This window comes from Hemitrygon akajei, chromosome 21 (genome assembly GCF_048418815.1).
Source record: "Hemitrygon akajei chromosome 21, sHemAka1.3, whole genome shotgun sequence".
In the NCBI taxonomy this organism is placed as follows: domain Eukaryota; kingdom Metazoa; phylum Chordata; class Chondrichthyes; order Myliobatiformes; family Dasyatidae; genus Hemitrygon; species Hemitrygon akajei.
In genome coordinates this window covers 19761125-19779005 of record NC_133144.1, presented here as the reverse complement: position 1 = coordinate 19779005, position 17881 = coordinate 19761125, and the positions used below count along the sequence as shown (strand labels likewise).

The window sequence follows — 17881 nt, the reverse complement described above, 5'->3', positions numbered from 1 at the left end:
TCTAGTGGGAGGTGACGGAAATATGGGGAGAATATTTCCAAAATGGGATTAGTATAGAATATGTGCAAATAAGTGCATGATAGTCGGTATGGACTCAGTGGGCTGAAAGGCTTCATTCCATGACTCTATCGCTGCTAGGAATTTTCAGAAAGTAAAAAGCAAACTAAAAGACCGGAGATGCTGCAAATCTGAAATAAAAACAGGAAATGCTATAAATACTCAACAAATCAGGCAGCATTTGTCGGAAGAGAAACAAGAGTCAAAGATTCAGGCCACTGAATCGGGAACTTCCTCAGAACTGGGAAGAAAAGAAACTTGTTATGCTGCAAGAAGAGTGGGGTAAAACTGGGTGACCAAGGGATGAGCTGTAAACAAAGGTGATCTGGACACTGGGTGAATGGGAGCACAGACAGAGAGACAGAGAGAATGTAGACTAAAGAATGTAGGGGTGTGAAACGTGGGCAGTAGGTTAGGCTCCACACCCAAAGGGGGCAGTAAAAAGAAAACAAATAAGCTGGGCCAATATCACAGACAGCAATAGAGAAATAAAATTACCTGAAGTTGTAGAATTTAGTTTTAAATCCACAAAGTTACGATGCCCAGATGGAAAATGGGGTATAGATACTCAAGCATGCCTTGGGCCTGACTGTGGCGGTGCAGGAGACCACAGACTGATAGGTTGGAGAAGGAGTAGGATGGAAAATTAAAGTGTTAGAAAATGGGAAGCTCAGAAGGGCCTTTACAAATTAAACACAAGTGTTTCCTGAAGCGGTCACCCAACCTCAGTTCCAAAGCATACTGAATTTTTGGGCTTTTTTCTCTTCTGTTTATTGTGGGGAGTGTGCACAAGGGAGTTGCGTTACATCGGTACCTCAAAACGTGCCCAGTCCCACGAAGTGTTGCGGTGTGTCGGACGCTGAAGGTGTCCAAACTGGATTTCATAGGTGGCATTGGGACTGTGCACTGTTGTGGGGAACTCCACCTTCAGAAACTTGTGCGTTTCATGCCATTCAACCTACACAGAGAAACACTGCTTAGTGCAAAGACTCATGAAATACACAAGCTCGCTGAAAGTTCTCGATTCCCTTTATCTGCTCACCTCAGTTTTAAACTTAACGTAGGGACAGCAGGCATCCAGTATGATTTCCTGACGAATCTTGCTGGACTCACTGATACGGATGGAGTGCCTTATACTTCCCCTGACCCCACCTGAGCACACGACCTCTGGAGGTTGCAGTACTTGGACGATAGGTTTCCTAATGAGCAAACATTACAGTGCCAGTTCAGTTGTACCAAGCATCAATACCACCCAAGTTCAAACGAAGGCATTGTCATGTGGGACAGTAACACTTTGACTGGTGAATAAGCAAAATATGGCTTCCCAAAATGACACCACAGTCAATTCAGGTTTCCCGGTGCTGTACTGATAGGGGTATGTGCTGCCTTTTGAGTGACAGAGTAAAACCAGGGTCTATTTGTCTTCCCAGCTGAAGGCAAAGTATCCCTTGCCATGATATGAAGGACAGGACAGATCTCTATCTATTCCTCGATGGCCACTAAAAGGATTATCTAGACATCATCATCTCATTGTTTACAGTTCACTGCTGGGGGGGAAAAAAATAGCTGCAAGCTTTATACATTACAACTGAGGCAGCATGTTGCAATTTCCTTACTGTATGTAAACAGCTCCAAGGTACCTCGGGATTGTAAGTCTATCAATTGTTAGGCTATACTGTGATGGTGGACTGGCCTTTTATACTTAGTCAGTATTGGTCCTTGTAAAATTACCTGGAAGGGGAAAGATCTAAATCTGACCTTGATTAATTGGTCAATATTACTACTTCTCCGGAGAGAATGTGTGAGTTAGTGACTGAAGCACAACAGCTCTGAGAACATAACAATGTTTATCTGCAACAGGCACAAAACAGCAATGATGATGATCTGACTGTTGGGTGGGGGATGTGTGGTGAATACAGTACAATTCAGAAAAGAAAGTGCCAAACTTTCACATTCCAGGGAAAATACTAACCATTTTATGTTACAGACAAATTACAATATTTTAATTTTGTTAGAAAGCACCTTCTGTTAACCATTATCAAATATGTCTATAATTTTATGGTTTTTTTCCCCAATTTTATCAGTCTAACTACTCACAAAGGCACTGTGAACAGGTGACCAAATGCCAAATGTGATCAGAAGAATTTTAGAACTAAATTACAAAAAAAAAACTGGGTTTCACCGGATTCAACAAATAAACTTCCCTAGAACTCTGGGGAGGTGCAGAAATTGGACAGCGGGAATAAAATATGCAAAGGTTTCTTTCTCAATTGCTATTGCTGCCTCAGTGATAACAAGCTTTCTCTTAAGGGAAATGATTTAATATTGTAACAATCAGAGCAGTAGAGTATTTTAAATGAGTCACAGCAATTAGATGATGAATGGAGGGAGACAAGCCACAGATCCAGCAGTCCCAGTTCAGTCCTGACCTCTGGAGCTGCCAGTATCGGGTTTGCATGTCCTTTCAGTGATGCCCTGTGGGGGTTTCCTCTGGGAGCTCCAGGTTCCTCCCACGGCCCAGACAGGGTTAAATGGCTACAGTAAATTGCCCCTGGTCTATGTAGGGCTGGTTAAAGGGCATAAGAGAGACAGAGAGAGCAAGCGAGCGAGTGAGGGACAGCACGAGAGAAGGAAAGCGAAAGACAGAGAGGGAGACAGAGTGTGAGAGAGCACGAGAAGGAGTGATGGGGCGGAGGAGCAGGAGGGGGGAAGAGGGGGGCAGCAAGTGGAGAGAGTGGGGGTACAGAGACAAGACAGATGGGGAGAGGGAGGGGAGGGGGAGAGGCAGAGAGAGACAGACTGACAGGGAGAGAGAGGCAAACAGACAGATAGACAGAAAGAGACAAGAGACAGAGAGACGGAGAAATAAATAGAAGAATTACTTCAGGAGCCAGAATGGACTTGATGAGCTGAATGCTCCTTTCAATGTCACAAGGAAATATACAACTGTACAGTTGTTTAGTTGGAGCCATAGAGAAAATTACCCAAGTACTGCTCTGACAAGTTGCTAATTGCCAAAGAAACATGGAAAGAAAGAACAATCCCATGAGAGTCAGACTGAGATTCGTCAGATCTTCATAAAGATCATCACTGCCCAGCTCACCACTCATGTCGCTTTGTAGCTCTTTGCAGAATAACATCACAACCGTTTTTTCCAGCTTTGGTACACAACTTCTCCTTGGTGTGACAGAGGAATGTGTGATCTATACAAGTTAATGCAGATTGTCAGGGTAACTTTACCTTGTTTCTAGATGATAATCCATGACATCCCATGCATCCCAGTACAACGGAATGTCATCAAACAGCACAAATTGGTTGCCATAGCTGCCCTCAGGAAGTGTTTCCCTGCAAATGCAACATAATAATCCATGAAGGACGTGGATGATGAGCATCACATGTTCATGATCACAGAACCAGATCAGTACAGGAGTAGGGGGTGGGAGAGAACAGATATGGATCCCAGCTTTAATATTTTAATCCACTCTTATTCCACATCTGAGGTTTGGGTAAAATACATTCACCACCCAAAAGATCTGTGGAAGGTCAGTCGCTGAGTATACTTGAGCCAGAGGTTTCTAGATTTTTGGATATTAAAAGAATCAAGGGATATGGGGTTAGTGCAGGAAAAGTGACATATCAGCCACGATTTTACTGAATGATACAATAGCCAATCAGGGCCTACAACTGTATCCATTTCTTAGAGCAATCTTTTTAGTCTGAGTTACTCAAAAACATTCCAAAGTTCAAAGTAAATTTTATAATCAAAATATTACTATGTATAACCCTGAGATTCATTTTCTTGTGGGCATCCTCAACAAATCTATAGAATCACACACAAAATGCTGGAGGAACTTGGCAGGCCTATAGAATAGTAACTATAACAGGGATCGATGAAAGATCAATTAGAGTGCAAATACAAATATAAATAAATAGCAAAAAGTAACAAGAACATGAGATAATGCGATAAAGAATCCTTAGAGTGAGATGACTGATTGTGAGAACATCTCAATGATGGGGCAAGTGAGTGTAGTTATCCCCTTTTGTTCAAGAGCATGATGGTTGAGGGGTAGTAACTGTTCTTGAACCTGGTGATACGAGTTCTGAGGCTCTTGTACCTTCTACCTGATGGCAACAGTGAGAAGAGAGCATGACATTGGATTTGATACTGAATACGGTAGTATGATTTTATTTCATGAAAAAAACAGGTGGTTTTCCTTTATTCTCCCAAATTCTGAATATTTAAACCATCTGTATAGTGACTAATTCTCTACTCTCTATGCTTCACGGATGAATGATTGGGAACCACTTGTTCCCACCTGCAGTACCAAAGTTTTGTCAAGGATTTCTGCAACAAAACTTTCTAGGCATAAATATTTCACAAGAATGAGAGAGGATCTACTGAGACATACGAGACTATTTCCTCACATAAGAAAGTTTATAACTAGGGAGTAGAGCCTCTGGATAAAGGGTCTGACATTCAGAATTGATACAGGAAGAATTTTCTTTATTCAAAAAGGTGAGTGGTCAGTTGCAGGCTGGTACTGCTAGACATTTTTTTTTTTTGAAACATAATCAAGGAATGGCAGGGGTGGTGTAGAAAACCCCCGGTCTTATTCAATGGTGAAATGTTTCAAAGAGGCAGGCTTACGATCTGTTCCTGCTTTTAACCCTTTTGCTCTCGTGTCTGGATCAATTCTGATGTGGGGTAACATGCTGCAAATTTCATGGAATTTTCTCAGAGAACTAATGGCACAAACTTTTAGGAAATTCCTGGCTAACATGAAATCAAAATATGGGAGATATTTCAAGCATAGTTTACAGAATAATGAAATAATTTCATTTGGCCTCTATCTCCATGGCTAATAATTTGTAACAAATAGTTTACCTTTTGTAAAGTAAAAGTGATATCATACGGCCTAATGCATCAAATTCAACTCTGAGAATTCCATTCTCCATGGTTATGGAACCATCTCCCTGCAACGTGAACAAACATCCACTGAAATAAACACAAAATACCCACTGGAGGGGGGAATTAAGGGTGAGGAGCACGAGAGAGACAGAGTGAGAAGAGGAGAAAGCATGCATGAAAACACGAGATGCAAGAGCACCAAGAACTCATACAAGAATTGATATCGGGGTAGCCCATGAACTTGAGATTGTGAATGATTTAATGGATGACATCAATTCCATTTTCCATCTGACCCCATAACCTTAACCCCTGTAGCCCAAAAACTCCAGCAATCTCTTTAGGTTTTATGTACTTAATGATCCAGCATTCAAAAGATTCATACCTGTAGAATGAAGCCCCATCAGCTCCAAGAGATTCCCACGTCTTTAGTTCAGTAACTTTACCCTGTATTTGTTTCACTTGTGATAATGGACATTATAAGGCCCTCCCTTTTAAACTGTTCACACAGATTTTGAGAGAGATGAACTAGATTGACAAGAAGGCAAAAGGGTTGGGGAGGCTGTGAATAAAGGAAATACAGAGTATCTCTACCCTGTAGTAACCAGCCATCTGACAGCATGTCAAAAAAAAGTGGAATTGACAAGATATGACCAGAGGGTTTAAAAACCTGGGTAACTTCTCTTTTTTTCATGTACTTATACACACGTTTATAATGAATTAATTTCAAAATCATAGAATCAAATAACTCGAAAATACCCCTTTGACAGAGTTTACACAAACCACCCATTTGCATTAATCGTACAATATCCAATTTCAATCATCCCTATAATTTAAGTGATCTTCTCCCAGTTTCCATCACTCACTACACCAGGGGCCGTTTACAGCAGCCAATTAAGCTACAACCCTGTGTATCTTTGCGCTGTGGGAGGAAACCAAAGCACCTGGAGGAAAACCATAGAGCTGTAGGAATGTGCAAACTCTGCACAGACAGCCGTTGAGGGCGGCATCGAATATAGATCACTGGAGCTGGGGCAGGAACTCTGATCACTGTACCTTTGTGCTCTCTCCTTCATAATTACTCCTATTCTCCACTTTCTTTCTATCAGCAGCTATACTTTGCTAGTTCATGGAAGTCGTCCAACCCTTAAGCCACCCACTGGCTTTGTCTCTGCACCCCCTAAACATAATTCTTCTTCAATTAGACATGGACAAGGAGCTTTAACAGGGTCTTTACCACTCCATGGCATGCATCTCTGCGGAGGATAAAATATTTAACTATCATATACACTCCACCTACTGCTACAACATTTAAACTAACTTCCAAATCCACCTTGGCCAACCCTCATAACTATGTAGCTGTCCTTTTTCAAAGTTGAAGATCTAAACTGAGACTGAGAGACAGAGTCAGGGCCATACAGCATGGAGACAGACCCTCCTTATCTATGCTCACCAAGATGCCCATCAAATGAGCCTCACTGGTTTGCATTTGCTACATGTCCCTCTCAATCTTTCCTATCCATTTTACTTGTCCAAGAGTTTGTTAAATGCTGTTCTTATACCTGCCTCAATCACTTCATCTGGCAGCTTGTTCATAAACATACTATCCTCATGTCTCTTTAAATCTTTTCCCTTTCACCCTACACCTAGCCCTCTAATTCTTGAATCTCTTTCCCTGGGTAAAAGTGTGTGGATTCGCCCAATCCAAGCCCCTTATGATTTTATACACCTCTGTAAGATTATTCCTTGAGACAAAGAGGTAAAGTCCTGGTCTACCTAACCTCTCCATACTCAGGACCTCAGATGCTGGTAGCAGTCTCATAAATGGGGCAGCACATAGTGTAGTGGTTAGCACCATGGTTAACAGTGCAGGTGACCTGGGTTCAATTTCCTTCACTGCCTGCAAGGAGTATCTACATTCTCCCAGTGACCGCGTGGTATTCCCCCGGGTCCTTGCTTTCTTCTCACAGTCAACAGGCGTACCAGTTGGAAGGTTAATTGGTCATTGTAAATTGTCCTGTGATTAGGCTTGGATTGTCGGGGGCTGCTGGGTGGCACGGCTCAAAAGGCCAGAAGGGCCTATTCCACGCTGTATCTCAATCAATAAATAAATAACCTTTACACTCTTTTCAGCTGAATTACACGTTTCCTGCAGCAGGGTGTAATCGCACCAATGTCTTGTACAACTCCTATATTCAACACCATGACTTCACAGTATTCTTGGAGTAGAGACTGGTGGCCCTGGTGGACGTCGAGCTGGGGAGTCTGGTCATACTGTAGCAGATTACCTGAAGTTTAAGGATCTGATTTTGAGGATGCTGGACTATGACCCTAAGACACGGATAGCCCCCTATTATGCACTGCAGCACAGCTTTTTCAAAAAGACAGCTGATGAAGGGACAAACACAAGTAACAGTGTTTCAACAAGTCCAGCTATGGAACAGTCACAATCTACAGGCACCTCTTCTAGCACATCCTCAAGTTCAGGTGGTTCTTCTGGGACAAGTAATAGTGGAAGGGCAAGGTCAGACCCAACGCATCAGCACCGACATAGTGGTGGGCATTTCAGCAGAGCTGTCCAGGCCATGGACTGCGAGACACACAGCCCACAGGTTCGGCAGCAGTATCCTGTGGCATTGGGATGGACGCCTTCATTAAGGCCAGTATGCCAAAAGCTTTCACCACCCTGTCTACCTGTGATGAAACTTTCAGGAACTATGCACCTGCATTCCTGGATCCCTTTGTTCTGCCACACTCCCCCAAGGCCCTACTGCTCACTGTGAGAGTCCAACCCTGGTTTGACTTCCCAAAACACAGCACAGTGACTTCAACACCATTTGCTGTTCCTAGCTGGTCACATTTTTGATAACCTTCGTCACTGCCTACAATGCCACCTATTTTAGAGTCATCAGCATCTCATCCAAATCCAAAGTTATGAACACTGGGTCCAGCACTGAGTCCTGTGGCACACCAGTCATGGGGGGGGGGGGGGGGGAGACAGTGAGCAAGGGGGATGATACGATGCTGAAAACATAAGAGATTTGAGAGATATCCAAGCGGTAACAGCATGGGAGGAGAAAACAAAAACTAAGAAGAGTTAAAGATTACTAACAGGAGGAAAAATATAACCCCTAGAATAAGTATAGGAAGCCGAAATCAATAAAAACTCAAGGAATAAATGCACAAGAGTACACAGCATATACTTGAGTACTCAAGTGAGAAAAGGGGCATAGATGTTTATCAATAAAATGAAGTAGCTTAACAACTTATGTTATAATTACCTGTGGAGTGACAATAACTGGATTTGGTGGGACCAAAGGGCAGGTCACTGTAGCAAATCCTACACTGGGAACTTTTACCAAGGCTGCAAATGACATAAAATGTAAACCTGGGTAACTGCAGTATCACAAAACTTCCTTCCCACTCACTTATGCTTTAATATAGGAAACATTACAATAAACTGCTTAACGCTGATATGAAGACACCACCATTCTGCATCTTTTAAGCATCTATAGGAAGAAGTACAGTCGACGTTTCGGGCCGAGACCCATCGTCAGGACTAACTGAAAAAAAAGATAGTAAGAGATTTGAAAGTGGGAGGGGGAGGCTTTGAAATCTCTTACTATCTCTTTTTTCCTATAGATGCTGTCTGGCCTGCTGAGTTCCACCAGCATTTTGTGTATGTTGCTTGAATTTCCAGCATCTGCAGATTTCCTCGTGTTACCATCATAAACTGTTGTTGAATGAGTCAATGAGAAAATGAGGTGGTAGGGATAAGATGAACTTTGAATATGATGGCTCATTAATATTAGGATATATGCTAGAATCAAGCTCAGAGGAGTGATTGATCCAGCAGAGTGAGTCAGTGAACTTTGGGTCAAATCTATTGTATTAACAGTGATGGGCAGGAAGAAAATAATGGATGTGTAAAAGTCCAATGAAAATTAAGTTCCCTCCAGGCAGTCGACCCCCTCTCACACTCTTCTAATGGAAAATACTCCAGTATGCTGTCAGATGGCTTGGGAAGAGAGAAACATAGTTTAGGGGAGATTCAGGGCCCCAGTGAGTTTAAAGGGATTGCAGGAAACATCAGCTAAAGAGCCAGATGCCAAACCATCAGTATTTCTGAACAATCGGAGAGTGGATCATCAGAGCTTCTCTCTATTCTAAATTATTTCTGTTTGTTCAGGTTTACAACTTGTTGAGATAAACCAATCATCCATAGTGTATCATATTTTAATATTGAGTACCACACTTATCCCACAAAATGCAGAATGATCTCTTTCAGCAAAACACACTAGCATACAAATGCACATTAAAAACAGTAATTTCTGGCATGTTCTATATTTAAGTTTTACATTTCCAATCAGCAGACATGATGCTGTGACACAGAACAACTATACTGGGTTCAAACTCCAATACTATGTGATTTAGTCAGACATTTCAATCATTTATTCCTCTTTCTTCATGTGAGTAAAATATAACATCTTCAACATTACAGCCATATAACAATATAAATCTGAAAATTATCAGTCTGCAAAACCAGAAAAAAGTTATAGATAGGTCATATACAGAAAAAAAAATCTAATGCAGTGAACATTCATAAAGTGACCAAAGTTGACTTGCACCTCTCAAATAAACTGTCATTGTTTCCCACTCTGTATGTTTATGTGAAATTTAAGTATCATTTTTGAATGCCGTTGTTAATTGAAGGAGCAGTACCTCAAAAATGTGGCACCTATCATTATGGACCCCCCCCCCCCCCCATCATCCAGGTCATGCCTTGTTCTCATTGCTACCATCAGGAAGGAGGTACAGAAGCCTAAAGCACACACTCAACAATTCAGGAACAGCTTCTTCCCCTCTGCCATCCAATTTCTGAATGAACATTGAACCCATGAACACTACCTCACAACTTTTTTTATTTCTATTTTTTGGCACTACTTATTTAACTATTGAATTTATTTATTTATTTATTTATTCATTCATTTTTCATTATGTATTGCATTGTACTGCTGCTGCAACGTTAACTATTTCATGACACATGCCGATTCTGATTCTGAAAAATGAATATTACAATAAACCTATCCTGTAGAGACTAGTTTGGTTATGGAAAAGATAAATTTTGAACTTCCAGTTGAATCTGGTTAGTCAGGTTAAAAGCTGTACTTGTTAACAGTATCTGACATGCTGGATTGGAAAACAGGTATCATCAGTCATATTCAGTGATTTTTAGAAATGACACCAGTAAAGGTGATGTGCTGAGAGAATGCATTTATGATCAGCAATATAGATAAAGTTTATCTTATTAACAAGCTGGTGAAGGCAGTGAGGGAGACAAACCAGAAAGTCCAGGTTGGGTTATACTGTATCTGCCACAAAACTGGCCTCTGGGCTTGGGAGAGGAATTACGAATCAGCTCACCGTGCAACCTTCTCTGCTGGGAAACACCAAGTGAACTAGATCAGACTCTGCTGTGGTATTTCCCCCTATCAAAATTTCTGTTAACTATTTAGGCAATATTTCAAAGGGTACCTGAACAATCAACAGCATTCTCCAACTTGATATGACAAGTTAGTGCTCTAACACAGGTCTTCACCTGAAATTTACCACATCCAGAATATTATTACTCAGTCAGTGGGAAAAATACTGGTGTTTTGCAGAATCAGAATCAGGTTTATTATCACCGGCATGTGACGTGAAATGTATTAACTTTAGCAGCAGCAGTTCAATGCAATACATAATATAGCAGAGAAAAAATAATAAATAAAATTTAAAAAATAATAAAAAATAAACAAGTAAATTAATTACGTATATTGAATAGATTTTAAAAAGTGCAAAAACAGAAATACTGTACATTAGAAAAAAAGTGAGGTAGTGTCCAAACATTCAAAGTCCATTTAGGAATCGGATTGCAGAGGGGAAGAAACTGTTCCTGAATCGCTGAGTGTGTGTCTTCAGGCTTCTGTACCTCCTGCCTGATGGTAACAGTGCCAATGCCATATTTCCATACACTTTAATAAATCACCAAAGTGTACAGCAATACCCTGCTAATGGAGGGTGACTGGGTAGGTTTAAGGTACTGCTAGGGTAGGACCTATATTGTAAATGGCAGGGCACGGACAAGTGTTGTGGAACAGAGGGAGCTCCCTCTGTTGAAGTGCACAGTTGATTGAAAGTGGCCATGCAAGTAGATAGGGTGGTGAAGAAGGCATTGAGCACACTGGCCTTCATCAGACAGGGCATCGCTTTTAGGAGCAGAGATATTACGTTGCAGTTATACAAGTCACTGGCGGGATTGCAGTTGAGGTATTGTGCACAGTTTTGGTCATCCTGTTATAGGAAAGACTAAGACAATCTGGAGAGGATGGAAGAAAAATTTACAAGGGCACTGCCTGCAATGAAGGGCCTGAATCATAGGGAGACATTGACCATGTTGGATCTTTGTTCCTAGGAACACAGAAGAATGAGAGATGAACTCATAGAAGTTTCTAAAATCATGAGGGGTATGGATAGGGCATAGTGATAGTTTCTTTCCTGAGGACGGAGGAGTCCAAAATTAGAGGGCACAGATAAAAGATAAGAGGGGAAATATTTAAAAGAGACCCGAGAGGTAATTTGCTCAGAGGTTAATAAGTATTTGGAATGAGCAGCCGGAGGAAGTGGTTGAGGTGGGTACAAATTTCAGAGACATTTGTATAGGTACAGAGGGGAAAGGCTTGGAGGATTATGAGCTGAACACAAGCAGCTGGAACTAATATCAACGATGCTGTCATCAGCATGGACCAGTTGCGATAAAGAGCCTGATTCCATGCCATATTACTCTAATCCTAAACACAAGAGATTCCACAGCTGCTGGAAATCCAGAGCAACACAACAAAATGCTGAGTTCCTACTCTAGTCCTTCAGGAAACCTCTAGGATATGGAGCTCCTGTCAAATACGGCTGCTGCTGCAAATATTTGACAGTGTCCGTGAGTAACATAACATATGAAATAGGATCAGACAAATCTTGATTAACACTCCAAAGGACAAATTGTGCTTAGCTATAGCAGAGATCGCATCTTCTAAGACTTTAATGATACATACCCAAAACTTCTTCTCCCTCCAGTCGAGGCATTGAGATGACTTCAGTCCGTTCCCATGACAGGGTGTTTAGTACATGTATATTTCTCCCGGTTTCTAGCGCACATCCACCCATGAGACACTGGATGGCCTCTTTAAGAAGCTCATCCCCATTACTCTGGATTTCTGTAAACAATGAACAAAAGAAAAAATAAAGTAGCAGTTTGTATTAACACGAGGATAACATACTTTCAACGTACGCAAGTCAAATAGAAGCCAATTAGATGAGGGCACCCTCCCCCCACACCTCTGCTGATTCATGGCCTCACAAAAGCTGTATCCCCAATTCTTGCCAACAAAAACAAGAAGGGAATTCAAACTTGATGGGAAGTAAACCAATTAATGATCACAGGTGGAGGTCAAACATGACATAAACAATTAAAGAAATCAAACTCTTTTCTTAGCTCAATGTCAGGTATCAGTGAAAACACTCTTCTACATTTAAGGCTCTGTATAAATGCAAGTTAGTAATGACTTATTATTTCACAAATATTGCCAACACCGATTTTACTTCTGTGTACTTGTTCACATGCCCTCACCACCTTTGTGTGGGTTGCCTTCTTAATGTCTTTGTATTAGGATCACAGCGTCTGTCCCCAAACACTTGAAATACTTGATAGCCAATGAAGTACTTATGAACACCGGACAGCCAATTGTGTACAGTGAGCTCCCAAAAGTAGAACAAGATTCGATAACCTGTTTAGGTAATGAGGGAATGAATATTCACCAGGAATTCTAACCCCCATGCTGTCCTGTAATGCCAGGATAAGGCAGCAGGTGAAACATTTGATGACACTGCTCCACAGTTAGTACTTGACTTTTGTGTTCAAATCTCTGGAGAGGGGTTTGAATTCACAATGTTCTTACTCAGACAGAAAGTTTGCTGAGACACGCATGAATAACATTCAAGGATAATCTGCCATTTTTCCATGATAAGACTAATGCCATTGTATTCAGCCACACCACTAACTCCACCCCTTGCTTCACATCCCATCACCATCACTATGTCATTGTGTACTAAAATGTCTACAATCTCAGAATCTTATTCCACAGCAAATCTTCAGTAAGTTAAAATATTAATTTTTTTCATTTTAATAAAGATAATGGCACAGGGTCCATAATACATAGCCTTACCAGAGTGAATGAGGTAATAGTAGAGAGCTCTGAGGAGAAAAACTTAACTGCAAAGAATGGGGTGCAAACACATCACATCTCGGATGTTCCAGACAAATAACCGGGCAAAGTCAATTTGGCAGCAGATCAGTTTGAGCACACATTCATTTATAAGTGTTTTATCTAAGTGTATGGATTAAAATAGAACGTGATATACTGTAGAACTTGAGGCAGAGAAACGGAAGATGGAATTTAATCCGGGCAAGTGTGAGGTGTTGCATTTTGGGAGATCAAGTAAAAGAGGAAAGAATATAGTAAATGGCAGGACACTTAGAGGCATTGATGTTCAAAATGATCTTGTGGTGCAAGTACACAGCCTGACAGTGGGAACACAAGTGGGGTGTTGGTAAGTATTGTTGGGAACACAAGGGGAAGAAAATGACATTGGTGTAAATGAGTTCTGGAGGGATGGCATGTATTTGGCGTGCTAAAGGACCTGTTTCCTTGCTCTAAAATGCAAAATGTTAATATGGTTACAGAAGTATATAATGATAATAAATAATCAATCTAATTCAATAAAGAATTATAATCATAATAGAAATAGGGTATTTTCTTGAAAGATCTAACAATACAAAGATCACTATTAATGAAAAGAACCTGCAAAATCTACAGCATTCAAGATGTGAGATGCCTTACCTTCATAGTTCTTTACAGCATCTTCCACTACAGACTGAATACAGGTGCCAGGGAGTACATCGTGGAACTGATTTAGAAGCAATAGTCTGTGAAATGTGATAATTCATTTCAAATGCACAGAATTGGCTCAACAAGTTTACACCAATGTACAAGGACCTCCTCCCACTTCTCCTCAATATATTTTTCCATCCAATTATCCTGCAGGTATTTATTTATTCATCTTAAGTTGTGGAAGAGCACCAGAAGATTGGAAAAGCACAGATCTGACACCCTCGTTCAAGAGGAAGGGGGGCAAAAAGTGGTAAAATTATAGCCCTGTCAGCTTAAAATCAAATAAGAAATATCGAATCATTTAGAAAAGCTTAAAACAGTCAACTTGATGTTATGAAAGGAAAACCATGTTTCAGAATCAGGCTTATTATCACCGGCATGTGTCGTGAAATTTGTTAACTTAGCAGCAGCAGTTCAAAGCAATACATAATCTAGCAGAGAGAAAATAATAATAATAATAAATAAAATAAAACATAATAAACAAGTAAATCAGTTACATATATTGAATAGATTATTTAAAAATGTGCAAAAACAGTAATACTGTATAGTAAAAGAAGTGAGGTAGTGTCCAAAGCTTCAAAGTCCATTTAGGAATCGGATGGCATAGGGTAAGAAGCTGTTCCTGAATAGCTGAGTGTGTGCCTTCAGGCTTCTGTACCTCCTACCTGATGGTAACAGTGGGAAAGGGCTTGCCCCAGGTGCTGGAGTTCCTTAATAATGGACGCTGCCTTTCTGACACACCGCTCCCTAAAAATGTCTTGGGTACTTTGTAGGCTAGTGTCCAAGATGGAGCTGACTAGATTTACAACTTTCTACAGCTTCTTTCAGTCCTGTGCAGTAGCCCCTCCATACCAGACAGTGATGCAGCTTGTCAGAGTGCTCTCCACAGTACAACTATAGAAGTTTTTGAATGTATTTGCTGACACTTCAAACTCCTAATAAAGTATAGCCGCTGTCTTGCCTTCTTTATGACTACATCAATACATTGGGACTAGGTTAGATCTTCAGAGATCTTGACACCCAGGAACTTGAAGCTGCTCACTCACTGAAGCTGACACATATACTCAAAGAACTCCAGGAAACAATGAGTAGGGTTAATAGAGGAGACTGCAGGTGTAATGTATTCAGATTTTTCAGAAGGCTTTTAATAAGGTGCCAGCCCATGATCTTGGGGAAGAGAGTTAACATGGATTAAAGATTGGTTATCACATAGAAGACATTCGCAATAAATGGGTAATTTCCATTCTAGAGAGATGTAACCAGTGGAGTGTCCCAAAGTTCAGTTACATAGAAAGCCTACAGCACAATACAGGCCCTTCGGCCCACAATGCTGTGCCAAGCACGTACTTACTTTAGAAATTACCTAGGGTTACCGATAGCCCTTTATTTTTCGAAGCTCCATGCACCTATCCAAGAGTCTCTTAAAAGACCCTATTGTATCCACCTCCACCACTGTCGCCCGCAGCCCATTCCACGCACTCACCACTCTCTGTGTAAAAAACTTACCCCTGACATCATTCTTGGACCTTAATTGTTTACTGCTCATGATTATGACCATTTAACAACTTGAGGAGAAAGCAGAGTGTTGGACATCCAAGTGAACTGATAGCACAAAAATGGATGTGAGGGTGTGCTGCAATGAGGTTTTCTGGTCTCTGTAGGTTGAGTGAATAGGGGGAAAACCTTGTATGTAGATTACTGTCAAAATAATGTGAGGTTATTCATTTTGGTAGCAAGAATTAAAAGAGTATTACCTGTAGATTAACAGGTTCAAATGAGTGGACTGCATAAGGTTCTAAGTGCTCATACAGAAAACATAAAAAAGCTTGTGTGTGTGTATATATAGCAAGAAATGGTACAGTGACCTTTACTTCTAGAGGGCTGGTAATTAAAAATAAATAAGTATTTCATCACAATTGAACAAGGTATTGGAATACAGTGTACAGTTTTAGTCCTCTTATTTATGAACTGATATACTAACACTGGAGATGGCCCAGAAGAGATTCACTAGGTTAGTTTCTGAGATTAGAAAATTGTCCTATCACAAATGGCTACAAAGTTTCATCTGTATTCTTTGACATAAAGAAGAACTATGGGTGATCTTATGCATATTTTATGATGTTTCTGCTAGTGAGAAAAAGTCTTGAATTAGGGAATGTAGCCTTAAATTATCAAACCCATACCTTGTAACTAAGGTGCATCAGAATTTCTTCTCACAGAAAATCTCTGAAATCTCTACCCCTGTGTTTGGTGGAGGCCAGATCACTGGAAGGGGTTCCCAAGCTAGGGTCCAGGGCATAAAAAAGTTTGGAAAACCCCAACTTAGAGGATGTTGATTTTTTTTTTTTGAAAGGTTGGGCCAGTGCGAGCAATGGGGAACTGGCACAGAAAAGGAGATGAACTCCAGAGGTATATCGGCCATTATCATATGACAAGGCAGGCTTGATGGGCCTGGTGACCTATTCCTGCTCTTATTCTCTCGTGATGTGTGTCTATGAAACTTAATCGATTGCACAGAAACTTATCAGCATTACTGGTGCCTTGAAGAAAAAATCTGCCACCAGTAGCTGCTCTGGCCAATGTGATTCCAGATTCACTAATGGGGATGGAGACTTCTGAAATGACATGGAGAAAGAACTTGGAATGGACGACAAATGCTAGGGTTACTAGTCTTGTAATGTTGCATGGATGAATAAAGTAACTCATATGATTCACTCAGTAAAATTAAACAGATCAAAAAATACAGTTATATTTCCAACATGAACCTCAAGCATCAAGCAAAACTTCAACCATGTATGGGATTTACTGTGCAACCTCAACTGCAAAATCAGGAAGTGAATGGTTACTCTGTTGTCAATTATTAAATTTACTCCTCCTATTAGACTTCACATATACCAGGGCAACAACTGATCTGCTGCCAGTTAATTGTCTATTCTACATGGGAACTCCTCTCAAAATACCCAGTGCCAGAGAAGTTGACTGCCTTTTGATCAACACAACAATGCTACTCATAAACACACATTCCAACAGGGTAACAGGCTTGTGATCTGCCATATGATATTCCACAGAATATTTAGCCCAAGTGCAGAAAATAAAAGTAAGTCATCATTGCCCTTAACATCCGGCTACAAAAATTTGAGTGAGAGGCAGAAGCTCAAATCACAAGCATCTTAGAATTTGACTGATGTCAAAAAACCTAAGAGAAAATAAATATAAACACTCAAATAAAACTGTCATGAAATAACTTGCCTCCACAGTTGTTGCAGTTGGGAACTTGGATACTGGAAGCCATCTTTCTGGACTGCAGCCAGGCTACTCATGATTTCAATACTACGAAGGATACATTCACATTTACGATTGCCTATTTTAATCTAAAATAAAGCAAAAATAGAAAAAAAGGATATGGTAAAGGAAAAGATTTTTTACAGCAGATAAAGCTACTTTGAAGTGGTATCAAGGGCAATGATAAAGCTAAGAGACAGAAATAAAAAGCTTAAATCATTAGCCAGGGCAGTAGCAAAAATGTATTAAGCAGTAGGGCCAATAACACAATGAAAACTTTACACATACAAAACCATAGTCTGATATTGCAGTAGAAATTGTTCCAGTTTCATTCTTGAATCATGCTAGTGCTCTTATTCACAATTCCGCAGCTTCACCTTTCTATTTTTTGCCTCCACTCTTTTTCTGTCACTTAGTCTTAACCACATTTCTTAGACACTTGGCCTCCTTTCCTTGCAACTTCCTCTTCAGGCCTCTTAACCTTCCACTACTAAATATGTGAATTCCCCTTCAAGTAAAGGGACTTCAAATCAATGTACATTCAAGCAAATACATTTAAAATAACCATAGCATCAGAAGCAGATGTAAAGAGAAGCTTCAGTGGGTGGCTGGTCAGATTTGTGGATCAGAAACGATTTAGTCAATAGACATT

At 40.5% G+C, this 17881-nt stretch overlaps 1 protein-coding gene across 1 annotated transcript in view; it reads right to left on the bottom strand.

Annotated features, from left to right (window-relative positions):
* man2c1 (mannosidase, alpha, class 2C, member 1) overlaps positions 1–17881 on the bottom strand; it is a 106267-nt gene that overhangs the window by 18427 nt on the left and 69959 nt on the right. Inside the window, exons 14-21 of the mRNA XM_073024944.1 lie at positions 17197–17318; positions 13897–13982; positions 12052–12213; positions 8245–8327; positions 4943–5031; positions 3298–3402; positions 1100–1256; positions 872–1015 (exon numbers count right to left, since the gene is read on the bottom strand). Coding sequence (XP_072881045.1) covers positions 872–1015; positions 1100–1256; positions 3298–3402; positions 4943–5031; positions 8245–8327; positions 12052–12213; positions 13897–13982; positions 17197–17318 — 948 coding nt within the window. The remainder of the gene's footprint in view (positions 1–871; positions 1016–1099; positions 1257–3297; positions 3403–4942; positions 5032–8244; positions 8328–12051; positions 12214–13896; positions 13983–17196; positions 17319–17881) is intronic.